This window comes from Carya illinoinensis, chromosome 7, assembly GCF_018687715.1.
Source record: "Carya illinoinensis cultivar Pawnee chromosome 7, C.illinoinensisPawnee_v1, whole genome shotgun sequence".
Lineage (NCBI taxonomy): Eukaryota > Viridiplantae > Streptophyta > Magnoliopsida > Fagales > Juglandaceae > Carya > Carya illinoinensis.
The window spans coordinates 28,840,673-28,859,057 of NC_056758.1; the positions used below are offsets into that span (position 1 = coordinate 28,840,673).

The 18,385-nt window shown below is 38.1% G+C and overlaps 1 protein-coding gene across 1 annotated transcript; it reads right to left on the reverse strand.

Annotated features, from left to right (window-relative positions):
• Positions 1-238: 238 nt before the first annotated feature.
• Positions 239-3,662, reverse strand: LOC122316963 (zinc finger protein GAI-ASSOCIATED FACTOR 1-like). Its single transcript, XM_043133836.1, has 3 exons — positions 3,166-3,662; positions 2,052-2,448; positions 239-1,639 (listed from the first exon to the last, which is right to left on the reverse strand). The coding sequence occupies exons 1-3, from the start codon at positions 3,575-3,577 to the stop codon at positions 565-567; spliced, it is 1,884 nt and encodes a 627-aa protein (XP_042989770.1). The 5' UTR covers positions 3,578-3,662; the 3' UTR covers positions 239-564.
• Between the last annotated feature and the right edge of the window lie 14,723 nt (positions 3,663-18,385).

Consider the following 18,385-nt stretch of genomic DNA (forward strand, 5'->3'; position numbering starts at 1 on the left):
TCCTCAGAGTCCAATGTTGCAATATCGATCCTACCGGAAAATGGCCAAAAATTTAAGATCATCGAGCCAAGTCCATTTAAGATTATCATTTACGAAACGCCTAGCCTATTAACTAGTTTTTGTAAATCATTCATTCAACAGTACTGAATCTCGTTTTAGATGCCCGCTAGAACTCACCCTTTTCTTAGCTAGTTGTTCCGATCCGCTAAGCACACTCAAGCTAGTTATGAACATTCAATTAAGTTGTAACGATGGAATTCATGTTTTCTTTTTTCTTTTTGAAGCCTGATCATAAACAAGCATATTAATCAAGATACAAGAAAAATAGAGCCATCTAGTCGGATCGTACGTGCTGGAGAGCCACACAGAGTTCAAGAGTACTGAGGCTCATGTGTGACGATGGCTGAGTTGGGTATAGCCAAATCATAACCCATTACGTGCCCTTAGATTACTACGGCTCATGGCCAATCAAAATGTGAAAGATCGAAACCCACTATATGTTTTTCCTCTAATCAGGGCTCCACTCATACAGAAATCTCCAAACATATATACCAAATGACAACTTCAATCCCTGAATCCCCAAGTGGGATCTATTGCTGGAAAGGTATCGTAATTGGCAACCTTGGCTGGCTCGATCATTGCCTCCAATTCCAACCTTTGTTGTTGCCGCTGCTGCTGCTGCTGTTCTTGCCAACTTACAGGCCTTGACCCTCCAATCCCCAAGATTAGATCAAGTGTCATACTATTTTGTGCCGCACTTCCTCCAGAGCTTGACGGCACTGTCGTGTTCCTATCTGGAACCACCTTAGTTCTCCCATGTATCAAACTAGAACTACCACTTTCCTCTTGTTCCGTGTTCTTGATGAAGCCTTGGTTTTGATCACCTCCCATGAGCATTTGGCTAAACAACATATTTTGTATTGTAGAGCCACCAATAGTATCAAAAATCTGTGAGATATCTTGACGAGGGCCTCTCTGCGAAAGCTGATTGGTGAATTCACTGCCATTTATCCCAGCCGTGTTTGATTGATGATTAGGCTGTGGTCGGAAGTGATCATATGAGGAGTTAAGCTGCTGAACGTTACCTGTGTATGGTGGTCTAATCGAAGAAAGCTGGTCAGGACCAGCCATGCTACTAACAAAGCTCTTTTGGATCATGGCAGAGTTTGTAGTGTTGCTTGCAGTGGCACCCATTTGGGCTGCTTTCTGTAATAAAGCTGTTGCTGACATGTGAGCAGACCCGGATATTTGGCAACCATTTTTGCTGTCGTGTAGGTAATTCAAGCCAGAGGAGCTGTTGGAACTGAGCTGAAGGCTTGATGAAGAGGAGGTTCTTGGACCACCAAAGAGAGTACCGGAGCTGGTTGAGAACATGCCTCCTGTCATGTTCATAGGTTTGAAAGGCATTGGGACTGGTTCTTGAGGGAGGGAGTTAAGGGGGTTCTTGGGGTCTAACTTGTTGAATTCGGATGTTCCAATGGATGTATTGGTGGTCGTATTCATGGGCATGGATGACATAAGCTCCTGCATTTGTGTCTGAAAGTTTGATCCAACATTATTCATCAGTTCCTGGTTTACTTTGTTGTTTTCTTCCGCTAATGCATCACAGAAGGCCCGGTGGGTGATAAAACTATCTCTCCTGCACGCACGTGAAGAAGTGAGCTGCATTAGATTTTGGTTGCTAGTTTAAAAATCTTAATTCAAATAATTGAGTACAGTAGACTATAATATTTGTATGAGAAGAAAAAATTCAAAACTTGAACCATAAAAAGAAGCACCAAAAGGGTTATCTAAAAGAGTCCATCAATTTGTCGGCCATTTCCAAATTATTTCCTTTAATTGGGAAGCTTGAAACTGTGATAGTTTAACCTAAGTGAAAACAGCTCATTTATATATACCAATTGGGGAAGATTTTCATCAACAGGCTCTGCGAACTTAGAAATTAACCCACAAAAACTACTTAATTAATCATCAAAATTCCATGCAGATGAAGTACTATATCATGCTTAGTCTATATATATACTTGAGGAAATTAAATATTCAATGAGAACCTGGAAAAGATAGTTCCACAATCACATTTGTATTCCCTAGTACCACAGCTCTTTTGATGAGCCTTCCAATCCGATTGCACGGCATATTTCTTTGAGCACTTGTCACATTTCCATTTCTTTTCTCCATGTTTCCGGCTGTAGTGTTTTTTAATGCCTGTAAGGTCTCCTAGTGCACGAGAAGGGTTGTTGTGGACGCATGTGGGCTCAGGGCATATGTAGACCCGTTTCCTGATCTCGGTGCTCGTTCTTTGCTTGAGCTTCCATGGAAGATTATGACCTCTTCGGTGCAACTGAAGGTTTTGGTCCCTCTGGAACCCTTTATTGCAAATCTCACATACAAACCTGTTTGTTGCCATTAGTGTTGTTGGTGATAGAGCAATAACTTCAGCATTTGGATCTATTAGTCCATAAAAATTCCATAATTAGCATATATAGCCTTGTTGAATTCATCCACAAGGTAAGGAACGATATTATAGGATTGCTAATTCTCTAAGCGAGAGCATGATCTAATATTAGAAATATTCACTTATAGAGAAGAAAAATGTCATCCATATATATTATGTAAGTTGGAGTTTCATAATTAATATCATTAGATCCATGTACAGTGATTCCATGACCCCCATAGCACCCACAACAGTTAGAAGCAAAAAGAGAGATACAAAATGCAATCAAGCTAACAGTTGTCAACAATTATTGTAATCTGATCTCTAGGCAATAATTGAACTTTTATCATAATAATTATTCTTTTCACAAAATGGCTATCAGCTTTGATGTTTTTCGAGACGATAACCACAAAATGGCTATCAGCTTTTATCATAATAATTAAAACTTTTCTTTGTAATTCTCTTGACCTAAATCGTATACTTTTTAACATGTATGCTCAAACATGACTGATCAAACATGTAAAATTCAGTGGTAAAATCGCCTTTTATATATGTTCAAGAACGTAAATGCATGCCAAGAGAATTTACGTGTTTTAATTTCAAAATTAACTTCAGCAAGACTTCTTTCGGGATCACAAAGTTCAATATTTAACCTAAGGAACTAGCTAGCTAGCTAGCTAGATGTTTTAACGGAAAAAACATGACTAAGATTCGAGGGTGGTTGAATTTGCCTGGAGTTCCCGGAAGATTCCTTTTCTTCTTAAGTGGCTGTGGTTGTTTCTGTTGGGAGATAGAGCTATTGCTGTTAGAGATACCGGAGGGTCCTGAGCTTGAGCCTTGGAAGTTTTGTGGAAGGTGCTTTTCCTGATGAACTTCCTGATCCCCAGTATTTCCTGAAGAGAAACTCCCTTCATCACCTGTAATATTTGACATTCGAAAGGGATCAGAAGATTGATATAGTTCTAGATACTTGTCTTCCTGTTCTTTCTTTTTATTTTTTTCTTCCTTTCCAAACACTCCTTTGTTTCTTTCTTCCTTTCTTGTTGCCGGCGCTCTCACTAAAAGGAAGGGCTTGTCTTTCGGTAAACACAAAATCAGGAGTTTTCTTTCATAAGAGGAAGACAAAAACAAGGGAATTCTCATTCATTTCTGGTGAAGAAGTTGAAGTGAACTATTGCTGCCACAAGAGTAACTTTGGAACCTGGTCTTCTTTGGCCTTACATAAGCATTATATATAGTATTCATAAGAGACAATCGCTTAGCAAATGCCCTCAACTTCTTGGTTATTATAGACAATGATCTTGGCCATTCCATTTCACCTTTTCTTTATTCATTTTCAATATCTTTATTTTTTTCCATTTTTTTTAAATTTCTTTTTTTATCTGCATCTATTATGCAGCTAGGAAGCTGGATGGGTGTCATTATAAATTATCTGTACGCTGATAAATATTAGCAGAACTTCAATTGGATTATCAGTAAACTAGCAATCACGTACATCAGCTAAATATGAAGCCAAAGATAGCCTGTAAACATTATGTATTGGCAATGAAGAAAGTATATATATAATATTTTTCATTAACAATGGCTAAACATATAAATATATATATATATAAAGAGAAATGATATTTGTAGTCGTGGTTATGCAAGTGGCGTGCAGTCATTTTGAAAAAAATAAATTAATATGAAGCTAAGACTAACTTTTTAATCGTGAACCTTACTCTTTTTTAAAATATTTGTGCAGTATTTATAATTTCACGATTGTATATAACATTGCTCATATATAAATACAACCAGGAGAAGCACAACAACATGGATATCAAACCTAGCTTGCTTAAGTACTAATTAATTAAGTAGGTCAATAGCTATGCTGGCCTCAAAGTAACCAATGGGCCTTAACTAGCTGCCGCCAGCCTTTTTAGTGAAATGATGCCACTGATATGCTTTCACGGTAAAAGCTAGCATAGGATTCAACCGCTTTTTAAGATATATAATTAGTTTATAAAGAGTTGGCGCTCGATCTATAGAAAATAAATAAATAATTATGGCCTTCGCTTTTTTCTTTTTGAGTAATTTCTTTTCTCTAATCATTGCAATTCAATTTATAATGTCTGATTCATAATGATTATAATTTAAAGGAAGGTAATTAAGTTCTAATTAGCTTCTGCAACAGTCATTTTGGCATCCAATCATTCAAGTTTTTTATTCATTTTATTTTTTATTTTTTAAATTAGCCGTTGTAATACTAGCCAGCTAGCTAGCTAGCTAGATCAATCAATATATATATATATATATATATACCAGCATTAAATATTATTAAGCAATATAAAATATAATCATTATGAAAATCATTGCATAAATATATATATATATATATATATATATATATATATATATATATATATATATCCTAGCTAATACATGATGCATGCATGCAGTAGATCACACGGTTGTTATCGATCTGTTAATATATATAAACAGTGCCGAAACGTATTGTCTTATATATATGATCCATTGTAGGAACCAATTAAACAAGTGAATATCGCTACATAAATCTTAAAACTAATTAAGCAAATTAAGACATAGAAAGATGATATTGCCTTTGTTTTCTAGGTTTGTGACCAGCTAATTAAGCATATTCCAACCAATTATATAATATATACTTAATTATATATGTCATGACTATATATATATGTATATATATATACAAGATACTCATATATAATTATTATATAAAGTGCATGGCATTTGACGTCTTGGAAACCTTTAAATCATTTGGAAAGTACTGATCACATTTATGCAATATTTAAGTTGCTAATAATTACAAGCCACTAGCCTAAAAGACAACCAACAATTGAGGAAGTATTGACAATCTGTTTCACACAATTATATGTACCACATGAGCTAGCTTAGGAATGAACAAATTGACCTCCACTTTGAATTCTAAACTAATGATCAGTTCATATAAAAACAAAAGGGAATACCTTGTTGAGAGATTGATGCTCCTGTTCATCAAATCCGTTACCGCCCATATATTGCTCAATTTAAACATCAATTTTAATGAAATTAAGTATATATATAATGGTGATATTATATATCGTGCATGATTCTTGCAGCAACTAATATTTTACATAGCCATGTTATTTTTCATCTTAATTTTTATCATTCTTAATCAAACTTGTTGATGTAGCGCATTCGAAAATTAAAGTGGTGGATCGAGAGCAAATTACATTGAAAATTATGTGAAAACTAATTAAATCTAAAGCAAAATAGATTGAGTACTATTAATCTACCAAAAACCTAATTATAACGTTGTTTTTACTACTTATTGTTTTAATGTTGCACTCTTTCAACGCGTATTAGCTAGAGAAAACAAACTAGATCTCTACATTAATTAATGACGCGCGCATTTTTCATATTTTTGTTGTCACGGACATGATCCATTTATAAGCAAATTTCATTGTATTTTGATAACATTATCATGGGAACAACAACGTGACAGGAATTAGAATATATATATATATATATATATTTGATCATCCGATCCGATCCATGGGCCAATTACGTTTTAATTAGTCTCAAGTCAAAAAAATTCTTGGGGCATTTTCATGCATGTAGATGCCCCCTTGATGATCATCAATTCCATCACAATATTATAATTAACGATCGATCCTTGTAACTAATAACGCCAAAAGAAGGTTGCTTAGTAATTATCTATGAAGTTCGATGTATTTGAGGGACCAAATTTCTTTTGTATATTATGATAAAACCGGATACCAAACGTTTGAAATGGCATTTGGATGCCGGTAAAACATAATTAATTCAGGCCGATCCAGTTGCTAATTGACATAAGCAAAGTAACCGAATGGATACAACCAATGGAAAAGACAGCCATGGCCATTATATTCCATTCTAATTAATAATATTTTTATAAATAATTATATTGTATTTCTTTCATGAAAAGATATGTGAACGGTAGGAAAAAAACAAACGGATAGTCTCTTTTTTTCTTGATATAGACATGTTTTGATATTAATGAAAAGAAATTGATCAGGAGATCGAATATGTTTTAGCATTTTACAGTCGTCCATCAAACATGCACCTCGTCAATTTGATGTAAAATGATGCTTTAAAAATTAATATTGATTTGATCAGCACATTATTTTTATTTTTATTTTGTAAAATCTTCTGTCTTGAGCAAATTAATAATCAAGTGCATGCCTACCATTAGGATCGATCTCTTTAATGAATGTGCTTATAAATGATACTACGCTGCCCCATTTTATATATTGCTCACTTTGTATTGTATTATTGATGTGGCACCATGTCACGTAGTTTATTAAAAAAATAATATAAATATAAAATTAGTAAAAAGAATCTAGAGTTTCAGTCATACTTTTTTTGTGTCTTCGGAAGTCACTACAAGAAAAGCGAGCTGTTACGACCAATTTATAGCAACGAAAAGACTATTAACAATCAAAATTAGTTGTAAATACTCTTTTTGTTACTATTAATTGGTCGTAAAAGTGAGTCATTTTGTTTTCAATACATTTTTTGTGTTTTATTTTTATGTGGTGCCACGTCAATGGGGCAAATTGAGTGGTATAACTAGAACATCATAACAGATTACTCAACAAAGATTAACGGTTTATTTAATCATGAATTTGTGTTTTTCGTGTGGGCTGTTTTTGTACGTAGTAATCTATTGTAAGTCAGAAAGACAACCTTTTTAGTACATAACTAAAAACAGTTGCTCTTGACTTTTGCTTTCTTGTCTTCTTTTAAAAGCAGAAAGGCTACTTATCATGCCCTTATTGACCCTACCAAAAGAAAATGCAAAAATAATTTAGTGTAATTTTGTAAAATCCAGTTCATGTTGGATTCTAACATATATAATTGGACTCCAATATGATTAAAAATAAAAAAAAAATAAAAAAAGGACCCCAATCCTTCAAACAAATCTTTTCAAATCCAGAACCCTTTTAATTCAAAAACCAAAATAGTGTACCTTAATAAACAATAGTATATTTTTTCTCTTTAGATTGTTTGTCATAAATTTCCAATATCAACCTGCCCGGCCCATAGGGTCGAGGCCTGCAGTGAAATGGGTCAAGGTTGGGCATTTGCTTGAATAATGTAAAACGATTATGGAATGATAAGTCCAAACAAGAGTCTATAGCAAATTGCAGCCCATCATGTAAGGAGGAAGGAATAAGAGATTTGCTATGAGAGGTGAGATGGGTTGGACAAAACATAAAAAAATTGTGGATTTCACATCCAAGCTTGTGGATGTACATTTCAGTGTTTGAATCATGTAAATCTCTATACCTCATTTATTTATATATGCAAGTAATAGATTCTCATACAAGCACAAAGAGCCATATCAAGGCATGGGTGATCATCTATGACCATGAAAGAGCAAGTTTTGGTGGATTTCATCGTCAAGTTCACCAACTTTTTATATGAGATCCGAGTAGTACCGAAATGAAGCCCCCAGTGAGTTTATGTCGACGGTTCCTCCTACCGCTCTAGTGGAGGCAGGGGGCATATGCCTTGTAACTAAGACCAGCAAAGAACTCCATTATGTGATAAGGCTTGCATTTAAAACCACTAACAATGATGTGGAATACAAGGCAATATTGGCAGGACTCGTTGTAGCAGAAAGACTAGGAGAGGGAGAAGTTGATGTACATGTTGATTCGTAAGTAGTGGTAAACTAGGCGAGGAGAGAATACCAGTTGAAGGGAGAAAAGCTCAAAATGTATCTACAACAGGTGTGGGAACTATAAGTTCGTTTCCATTACTTTGACATCAAACAATACCTCGGGAGGACAACTGGAAAGCAGACAAATTAGCATGGTCTGCTTCAGGGATGGATGATGCACTTCTACCATTGTGATTAAAGTGTTGGAAGCTCCTTTAGTTAGAAATGAAGTATCAGAGATAGGATAAGGGGGCCTAGAATAGGCACGCGATGTGATGAGATATATAACCACTGGGAACTTCTTAGCAAGAAGTGGTAAATGAGGAAAGTGGAGAACAAGCTACCTAGGTTCACCCTCGTGGAAGGAATACGACACAAGCGAGGCTTCACCAACCCATTCCTAAGATGTGTTCCACTAGAAGAGGCGTAGTATGTGATGGCATAAATATACCAAGGAGTGTGCATAAACCATTATGGTGAGAGAGCTTTTGCGGGAAGGGTCTTGAGAGTGGGCTACTATTGGTTGCATGCATTGAAGGACACAAAGGAGTTCGTTATGAAATCCACGAAGTGCAAATTACATGCTCTTGTACCTTATAACCCACCTGAAGAACTAATGTCAATCACCACGCCATGACCCTTTGCACAATGGGGGATTAATATTGTGGGACCCATGCCATCGAGTAAGGGAGGCACCAAGTTTGCTATTATCGCCTTGGACTATATCACAAAGTGGGTAGAAGTAGAGGCATTGGCAACAATTACAGACCATCATCAAATTTTTTTGGAAGACCGTCGTATGCAAGTTTAGCATACCTCAGGGCATTATTTTAAACAACAGGCGATTCAATTGTGACCAATATTGCGATTGGTGCACAAAGCTGGGAATAAAAGTCAAGTACTCCTCATCAGGGCACCCTTAGGGCAACAGGCAAGTTGAGGTGACCAATAAGACTATGTTCAACATAAGAAAGAAAATGATGGCAAACAAAAATGGAGTATGTACTGAAGAACTCCCACAAATCATATCGGTGTACAAGACAAATGTAAAAATTTCGATCGGGAAAACTCCATTCGTAATGACATATGGGAGCGAAGCAATAATACTGTTGGAACCTGGCGTACCAAGTCATAGAATCTAACACTATTGCGAGGAAGTGAATAATAGGTGATTAGAGGAGAATTTGATTTGCTGGATGAAAGAAGAAGGTAGAGGTTAGAGCTGCAACTTAAAAAATGAGGATTGAGCATTATTTCAATTGGAAAGTCAAGCCTAGGTCATTCCAGATTGGGGACTTCATGCAAAGGGAAATGGGAACAACGATGCAAGGAGAGGGAAACTCAACCCTTGATGGGAGGGACCATATGTGGTCTTAGCTAGTCATAGGTCGGGTTCATATCACCTCAAATATATGAACAGAAAAGAATTATTCCACCCTTGCAATGCCGAGCATCTAAGAAAGTACTTTGCCTAAATTGTTTCGTGTAACATAAGAATGCAATAAATTGGTTTTCCTTCAAATGTTATCTTTCACTTAGCATCCTAATTCACTAGGCAGCCAAAGGCTAATCGCATGCATGATGAAGGTTAGCCTTCGTCCCACAGGCAATCGAACATCTCTCCCGCCACCTCGTAAGGCGGGTGTTAGCAACGAGCATGTGATTGAGCCAACACTCACATTAGCTGACAAATGGCTAATTGCACTTGTATAAATGTGCTAGTTATCGCCCCAATGGCGGTCTAACATCTCTCCACCCACCTATTAAGCAAGGTTTAGTAACGCGCATGTGATCGAGGCCAACACTTGCATTAGCCAACAAATGACTAACTGCACTTGTATAAGTGTGCTAGTCATCATCACCCAAATCGTGATCGAACATCTCTCATGCCACCTCGTAGGCCTAGTGTTAGTAATGCACATGCGATTTGGGCTAACACTCGCACTAGGCTACAAAAGGCTAATTGCACTCAAGTGCATTAGCCATCACCCCAATCGTGGTCCAGAATCTCTCATTTCATCTCGTAAGTAGAGTGTTAGCAATACGCACGTGATTGGGGCTAACACTCACATCAGGCAACAAATGACTAATTGCACTTGTATAAGTGTGTTAGTCATCGCCCTTATCGCGGTCCAACATCTCTCCCACCACCTCGTAAGCCATGTTAGCAATGTGCATGTGATTGTGGCTAACACTCTCATTAGACAACAAATGAGTAACTAGACTTGTGTAAGTGTGTTAGTCATCACCCTAATTGTGATTGATCATTTCTCCTGCCACCTTGTAAGCCTAGTGTTAGCAATGCACATGGGATTGGGGCCACTTGCATTAGACAAAAAATAGCTAACTGCACTTGTATAAGTGTATTAGTCATTGCCCTAATCGTGGTCGAGCATCTCTACCACCACCTTGTAAGCCAAGTGTTAGCACAGAGCATGCGATTGGGGTTAACACTCACATTAGGTAACAAATGGCTAACTAGACTTGTAGAAGTGTGTTAGTCATCACACTTGTAAGCCGAGTGTTAGCAACGGGCATGTGATTGGGGTTAACACTTGCTTTAGGTGAAAAATGGCTAACTACACTTGTATAAGCGTGTTAGCAATGCGCATGCGATTGGGGCTAACACTTGCACTAGGCAACCAATGGCTAACTGCTCTTGTATAAATGTGTTAGTCATCGTCCCAATTGTGATCAAGCATCCCTCCCACCACCTTGTAAGCTGGGTGTTAGCAATGCACATGTGATTAGGGCTAAACACTCGCACTTGAAAAAAGAAAAAGCTAAAACCCACACCAAAAAATTTCGAGTATAACCTTTGCGTAGGAATAAGTTTACGTGCAATTGAACAGTGAGTATGGGAATATGCAAGACGGGGTTCAATCAAATGCTTAGGTAAAGACTGAACTAAAAGCATAATAGAGTTGTCTTGGGAATAAAAACATTACAACATTCAGAAGAAAAACAGAGAATAGAGATAAATATAGCAATATACAAATTTAAGGCTCGGGTTCGCTTGTTGGAGGAGAAGGAGGAGGAAAATCATCTAGCATCATATTTGTGTCCAATGAGTCAAGGATTTGGAAAACAATGGGGTTAGGGCGCATGGTCTTCTCATTAGTACTCCACATGACCTTAACCTCTCATTAGTCCTTGACTCATACTTCTTTCACTTAGACTAGTCATCGCCCAATTTAATCTCCTTCAATCACTTGCATACTCCTTCATGACATCCCTAGTTATACAAACTTACACCTCTAGGTATTCCAAATACCCATTCATTTTACATACACATGTCATCTTCCAATCCTTAAAGTATAATCCTTGTCAAAAATCTTAGTCCTAGACTATGAATCTAAAAATTCCAACTTCATCTTTTGACTAACAAAGTGAGCTTTCATGCTTCACTTTAAATCTCTACCCATTTATTCATGGGTCTACAACTTAGTTCCAACTCACCTTACAACCCAATTGCAATTACAACACTCGTTTTTCAAATAACATCATTCCCCCATACATAATCCAAGCCAACACTAACCCTACGTCCCAATTCATTTCCTCACATCCAAATGTATAACACAAGTCAACCCAAACATACATATATGATCCGCCAAACATACACATGTCATACCCCTTTATCACCTAAGATCAACATATAATCCATTACACCATCAAATAGCTATACAAACTTCATGTTACATCCAACATGCATAAAATTAATCCACTCAACCTTTATAAACACTTAACTCAATTACAAGCCTCTCGGCAATATGTACGTACTTCCCAATTACAACCCACATAATCAAGAGTCCAATTTAAACTCCACTTAGGACAAACCAACATAAACCCGTACTTCATAATCTCCATGCTTCGTTTACAACTTCATTTCAATTCCAACCCTAAAAATCCCTATGTTCAATCAATAATCCTATTAACACTAAACATAACACATATTTAATTCGTCATCCCATTAAACTCAATGTACATCAGCCAAATAATCACATAGCTTCACAAATCTCAAGCCGATGCGATAATCATGTTGTCCACAATTTTTTAGCCTAAACATTCTTGATTGTGATACCCCGTATTTACGTGTATTTAACTTGATAATCATGCTCTCCACAATTTTTTAGCCTAAACATTCCCGACTGTGATACTTCGTATTTACTTGTATTTTAATTAAATAATTATTTTATTTATTAAGATTATGAGTTTCCTTATTTTAAATTTTATATGATTTACGTGGTATTATTTTACGATTTCTAGCTGTGAAATTTAATTCAATGTGTTTTATTGTTATTAATTATTGTTCATTTTTTAAAATACTCTTTATTTTAAATTAGTTTATTGTTGGATTTTATTGTTTTATTTTACTTCGTCATTGCGTTTAAATTATTTTATTTAAATTGTCATTTTGAAATCATTTTTCGTTGGATTAGTTTTGAGACCCCAAGTTGAAAATACTGGATTTTATTTCTTTCCTTTCCTTTTTCCTTTTTCCTTTCTTCTTTTTTCCCTTTTCTCTTTTTCTTCTTTTCTTTTTCCTTCTTCTCTTTTCCTCCCCTGCTTTCTTCCTGCGCGAACCCCCTCCCCTTCTTTCCCCCTTGTTTCAGTTTTCTCATCCCAGCCCCACCATGAGTGGCCATCCTTCCTCACTGCCCAGTTCATCCTTTTCCCCACTGGCCGGCGACCACTCCCCTCCATTTTCAGCTTCAACCATGCCGCCGTTCCTCCCCACACCCCGCTTCAATGCCACAGCTTCTTTGAGTTCCACCATCACTTACCACCATCTCTTCACCACATCATTGGCGATCCTCCAGCTACCTAACCCATACATCCTCAGCCCTGATCCATCCCCTTTGAATCCCCTCTATCTTCATTTTCGATTTGTTCATTTTGGTCTCCAATTGCCGCTCATGCCGTCACCCACGGCCACCAACAACCACTATTAGCTTTTCTAACATCCCTAAGCTCTTCCGTAGTCAGCTCAAGCCCTCGTTTGTTCCCATTCAAAATTTGGCATTTTGAGATCCATGGATTTGTTTAAAAAAATACCATTCTATCATTGCATCGCCACCTTTAGCACCACCTTGATCCTTTAACAATTATATTTCATCAATGTAAGTAATTTTTCAAAGAGGTTTATTGAGATTTAAATATATTTTTACGCTAAGATATTTTCTGCAGTCTGGTTGGTTGTGCCGGACCTTGAGTTCGAGGAGTATGGGGGTTGGATCGAATTGGAGGATGAGATTGTTTGTGAAATTGGATTGTGTTTGGATATTTTATATGTTGTGTTGGTGTCATGACATTCATCATACGTGCATGCATGCTAGTGTTGTAAATGAAAAATGTGTTTTCATGTAAGAAAGGATTTTGGGAATGTTTATAATGAATGATTTGAAAGGAATGAAAGAGAGGAAAAATGAACTGTAGGGATGGTAGTAAGTCCCGCCTATGATTTTCGCTTACAGTGCTAGCTATAGAAATGGTGGTAAGTAGTGATGGTGGTAAATTCTGCCTATAGTGCTATTGGTAGAGATGGTGGTAAGTAGGGATAGTGGTAGAGTCCAGCTTGTGAGTTCCCGCCTACAGTGCTAGTAGTAGGGATGATGATGAATAGGGACAGTGGTAGAGTTCTGCTTGCGATTCCCGCCTGTAGTGATTGATAAATGTATATATTGCGAATTTTCTAGAAAAATTACGGTTTATGATTAGATGGATACGAGTACCATTTTCTAGAAAAATGATGGACTTATGTTTGGGTCATTTTCTGGGAAAATATCAGATGGTATTTAATGTCGTATTTTGGGCTAAATGAGATTTTTGGTGTGCGTTGGAAAAATGTTCATTTAAAAAAAATGATAATTTTGGTCACATGCATGTTTCATCATGTGCATGCAAATATGTTGGTTGCATTAATGTATTTTTATCTCGTAGGTTGTTTGATTGGTTGCTTTTTGAGATTCACAATCTCACGGGATATTCTTCCATACGGTTCCATTTTATGGAATTGTAGATTTTGATGCAGATGAGGACGTTGAGCATGAGGGTCGCTTTTAGTGTTTTGGGATTTGTTTCCCACTTTTGTTATGTAATTTGGGTTGTATTATATTTGTATCGGATTACTGTATAACTTTTAAGGGCATTTTTATTTTAGGAAATATGTATTTAAAATTCTGGTACTTAGTTAACTAACTTTTAATTATCTGCTGTGACTTTTGTTGTACATTTTTTGCATTTACACACACACTTAGCACTTGTCGTTTGGGGTATGTAACCTGTGTTGTCATCATCCTGATGTTAAGATTCTTGCATTTCTGTACGTGGGAGTCAGGGCATCACATCGACACTACACCATGCAATCATATAGTCTCCCTATACCCTTTACACACAAATCCCAACATAACCAAATTGCAAAGCCTTATAGGCTTTTATATGCACCAATAGAAATCCCAACAATTTACAAATTAAACAGTCAACTTATCACTTCACACAATACAACCACATCACAACTACATCCCGTATATACACAATTGCTCTCCAATCACAACCCAAGCACAACTTCACAACACACAATCTACCTCGCACTACACCGTATACATCCACCACAATCAATACAACCATACACACCACAAATATGCCAAGTACTCAACATAGCATAGAAATAATATTTTCTCAATAAAAAGGGGTATAAAATATACCCTAGGTGGAAGAGCTGAGTTGGGCAATGGTGGCTTTCGGCAGTGCAGGTGATAGAGGCAGTGGCTAGGGAAGATGGAGCTTGATGCATGGGCCATGCGTTGAGGAGATAGTGGTGGTGGCAAGGCCATGCATGGTGGGAAAACAGGGGCAATTTCAGTTCGAGGCTGGCCTTGGTAAGGGATAGGGGTTGGGCTTGGTTTCGTAGTGGTGAAGCATGGGGTGGACTGGTGGCTCGAGGTGCGGCTTGTGATGGTGGTGGCAGTGGCTTGGGGTGGCACACAGTGCTGAGTACATGGATCTACCCAAATCTGAGAGAAAGAGGAGCTTTGGCTTGGAGGTGAATGGGGCTAAACGACCACTGGGGGGAAAGGTGGCTATGCTAGTGGTTGGAGGTGCGGCGGCACTAGGTGGCTCATGGAGAGAAGCTAAGGGAACTGGAGAGAGAGAAGGTTGTGGGTGTATTAGGAAGGAGATCTACAGTGGGGATCACCAGTGACTAGAGTGAAGGCTTCATAAATGCTAGAGGGGCTAGCAACGCAGGGGAAGAAAGGAAGAACATAAAGAACATGCCTCGGTAGATAGTGAGATCTGGGAGGAACAAGTGCTCAGGAAGGTGGAGCTAGACGAGCCACTAGAGTTGATCCATTTAGACCCGAGTCGCCTAGAAGCCACCAAGGAGACTCTCGAATGAAGGGTGCCCGCACCAGGTCCTTATGGAACACCGGGATGTCTTTATCTTAAGTCATGAGGACATGCTCATAATTGACCTGGAGGTCATGCAACACCACCTGAGTGTGGACCCAAAGGCCAAGGGGTAAAACACAAATGCTGAAGCTTTCACATCGAGAAGAACACCACCATTGCCGTAGAAGCTGACCAGTTACTCGCAACAGAATTCATACAAGAGGCCCATTGGCCAAACTGGCTGTCTAACGTAGTGTTGGTGGAAAAAGAAAAATGGAAAATAAAGGATGTGTGTAGACTTCACTAACCTTAATAAGGCTTGCCCGAAGGACAACTTCCCGTTTCCCCATATCGACTTGATAGTTGACTTCACGATGGATCATTGTATGCCGAGCTTCATGGACGCCTACTATGGGTACAACTAAATCTGTATGAACTCGGAAGACGAGGAGAAAGACATCGTTTATCACCAACCGAGGGCTATACTACTATTCAGTCATGTCGTTTGGGTTGAAGAATGTAGGAGCCACCTACTAACGGTTGGTCAATCACATGATCAAAATCAGATCGGGAGAAACATGGAAGTCTACATAGATGATCTGTTGGTCAAGAGTGGAACTCCCAAGTAGCACCTAGATGACCTTTGTGAAGCCTTTGCAGTGTTGAGGCAATACCAGATGAAGTTGAACATGGCCAAATGTGCTTTCTAGGGGTGTAAAAAAAAACAATGAACTGGTAAACAGACCAAATTGGTGGGTTTGGTCTGGTACCGAGTTTGGTTTGGTTTGGTACTGGTTTTATTTTTCTTAAATCCGGTCAAAATCAGTCTGGTTCTGATTTTTCTTCTTCTATAACCGGACTGGACCGGACCAGACCGATTCATATATATATATATATATTTAATTTTTTATATTGTATATAATTGTTATATATAATTATAATTATATTATAAAATAGTTTTGTATTATCTGATAAATTATTAAATAAGATAATATTAAATTTTAAAATCTTATATCACTATAGTTGATTATAATAATTATACTAATACTATATCACTATATATTTTAATATACTAAGTCTATAATACAATTATAATATATATTATAATATATTAGAATCGAAAAATTGGACTGAACTAGTAAAATTGGAAGAACCAGTTTGAGGGGGTAATCGATGCGAAATTGGTTCTTGAAAATACAAAATTGGTTCATACCGGTTCAGTCCCAAATTTTATCCAAAATTAAACTAAATCGGATTGGTTACACCCCTAGTGCTTTCGGTGTAGGCTCCAAGAAATTCTTGGATTTCGTGGTATTGGAAAGAGGGATTGAGGCCAACCTAAAGAAAGTGGAACCTATACTTGAAATGCATTCCCCTCGAAGTATAAATGAAGTACAAAAACTTAGAGGTCGAGTAGCAGCCCTTCAATGCCCTCAAAAAGTACCTTACCAGCCCTCCACTGCTTAGTTAGCCCAGATGTGGAGAAGTTCTTTCTTGTACTTATCAGTCTCCCTGCAAGCGGCCTTCTCAACCTTGGTAAGAGATGAAGGAAGGCTCTAGAGAGACCCATGTACTACACTAGTCGAGCCTATCAAAGAGCAGAGGCCAGATACCAGTGCATAGAGTAGCTCGCCTTTCTCTTGGTGGTAACCACTTAGAAGCTTTGCTCTTATTTTCAAGCTCACCCTCATCAAACCCCCTGAAGATCCTGCAAAGACCAGATGCCTCAGGCCGCCTCACAAACTGGATCGTGGCATTGAGCAAATTCGACATCAAGTACATGCCACAGACTTTAGTCAATGGGAAAGTGTTGGCGAACTTCATAGCAGAATTCACTGGCTTCCTGAAAAGAGGTTGAACATGCACCTCCCATGAAACCCTGGCAAGTTTTTGTTGACGACTTGTCTTGTTGGGCTAGGGAGGAGTAGGGGTGTATATTGTTACAAACCAAGGTGAAAAACATGATTACGCCATTATGCTAGCATTCAAAACTACGAATAAGAAGGCGGAGTACGAGTCGTCGTTCTTTGGCCTAACGATCGCCAAGTCTTTGGGCACTTATGAAGTAGAGGTACGAGTTGATTACCAAATAGTGGTCAAACAAGTACGAGGGGAGTTTGCAGCAAAGAGCAAAAAATTGAAAAAATATTTAACACTGATAGAGGCTAAGATACCCACTTTAGATACTTCTAGATTCAACAATTTTCAAGGGCTGAGAATAAAAAAGCAGACAAGTTAGAAAGGCAGCATCCGATCAAGAAAGTTCTCCCCTCCCAGAGCAAAGGGTGTTTAGGACCGTCGAGATACCTATAGTGAGGATTGAGATAGTGGAAGCCAAACTGAGAGCCTTGGAGTGGGCGATGGATATTATTAGATACATAGATGCCAATGAGGTACCCAATGATAGGTGGGAAGCTAGGAAAACAACATCTTGTATCGAAGGGGGTACTTCACACCCCTCTTGATGTGCATCTCAGTAGAGGAAGCCCAATACGTGTTGGCAGAGTTACATGAACGAATATGTGGCGACCACTCAGAAGGGAAGCTGTTGGCAGGCAAAGTGATGAGGGCAGGGTACTACTGGTCGCATGCCCTTCAGGATGCTAAGTAGTACGTACGGAAGTGCAAGAAATGACAAGAGTACTCCAGAGTGCCCTATCAGATTTAAGGTGGCACAACCTACGTCACGGTGAATTGCGAGTTCAGTTTCTAGATTACCTTATGTTGTTGGGGTGAGTCCAGCCTTATTGTGTTGCTCAGCCCCCCTTGCCAAGTATAAGGGTGAATGAGGTGAGTCCTGCCTGAATGCGTCATTTGACCTCCTCTAAAGACCTAAGGCAAGCCCAGTCTTATGAACTGCT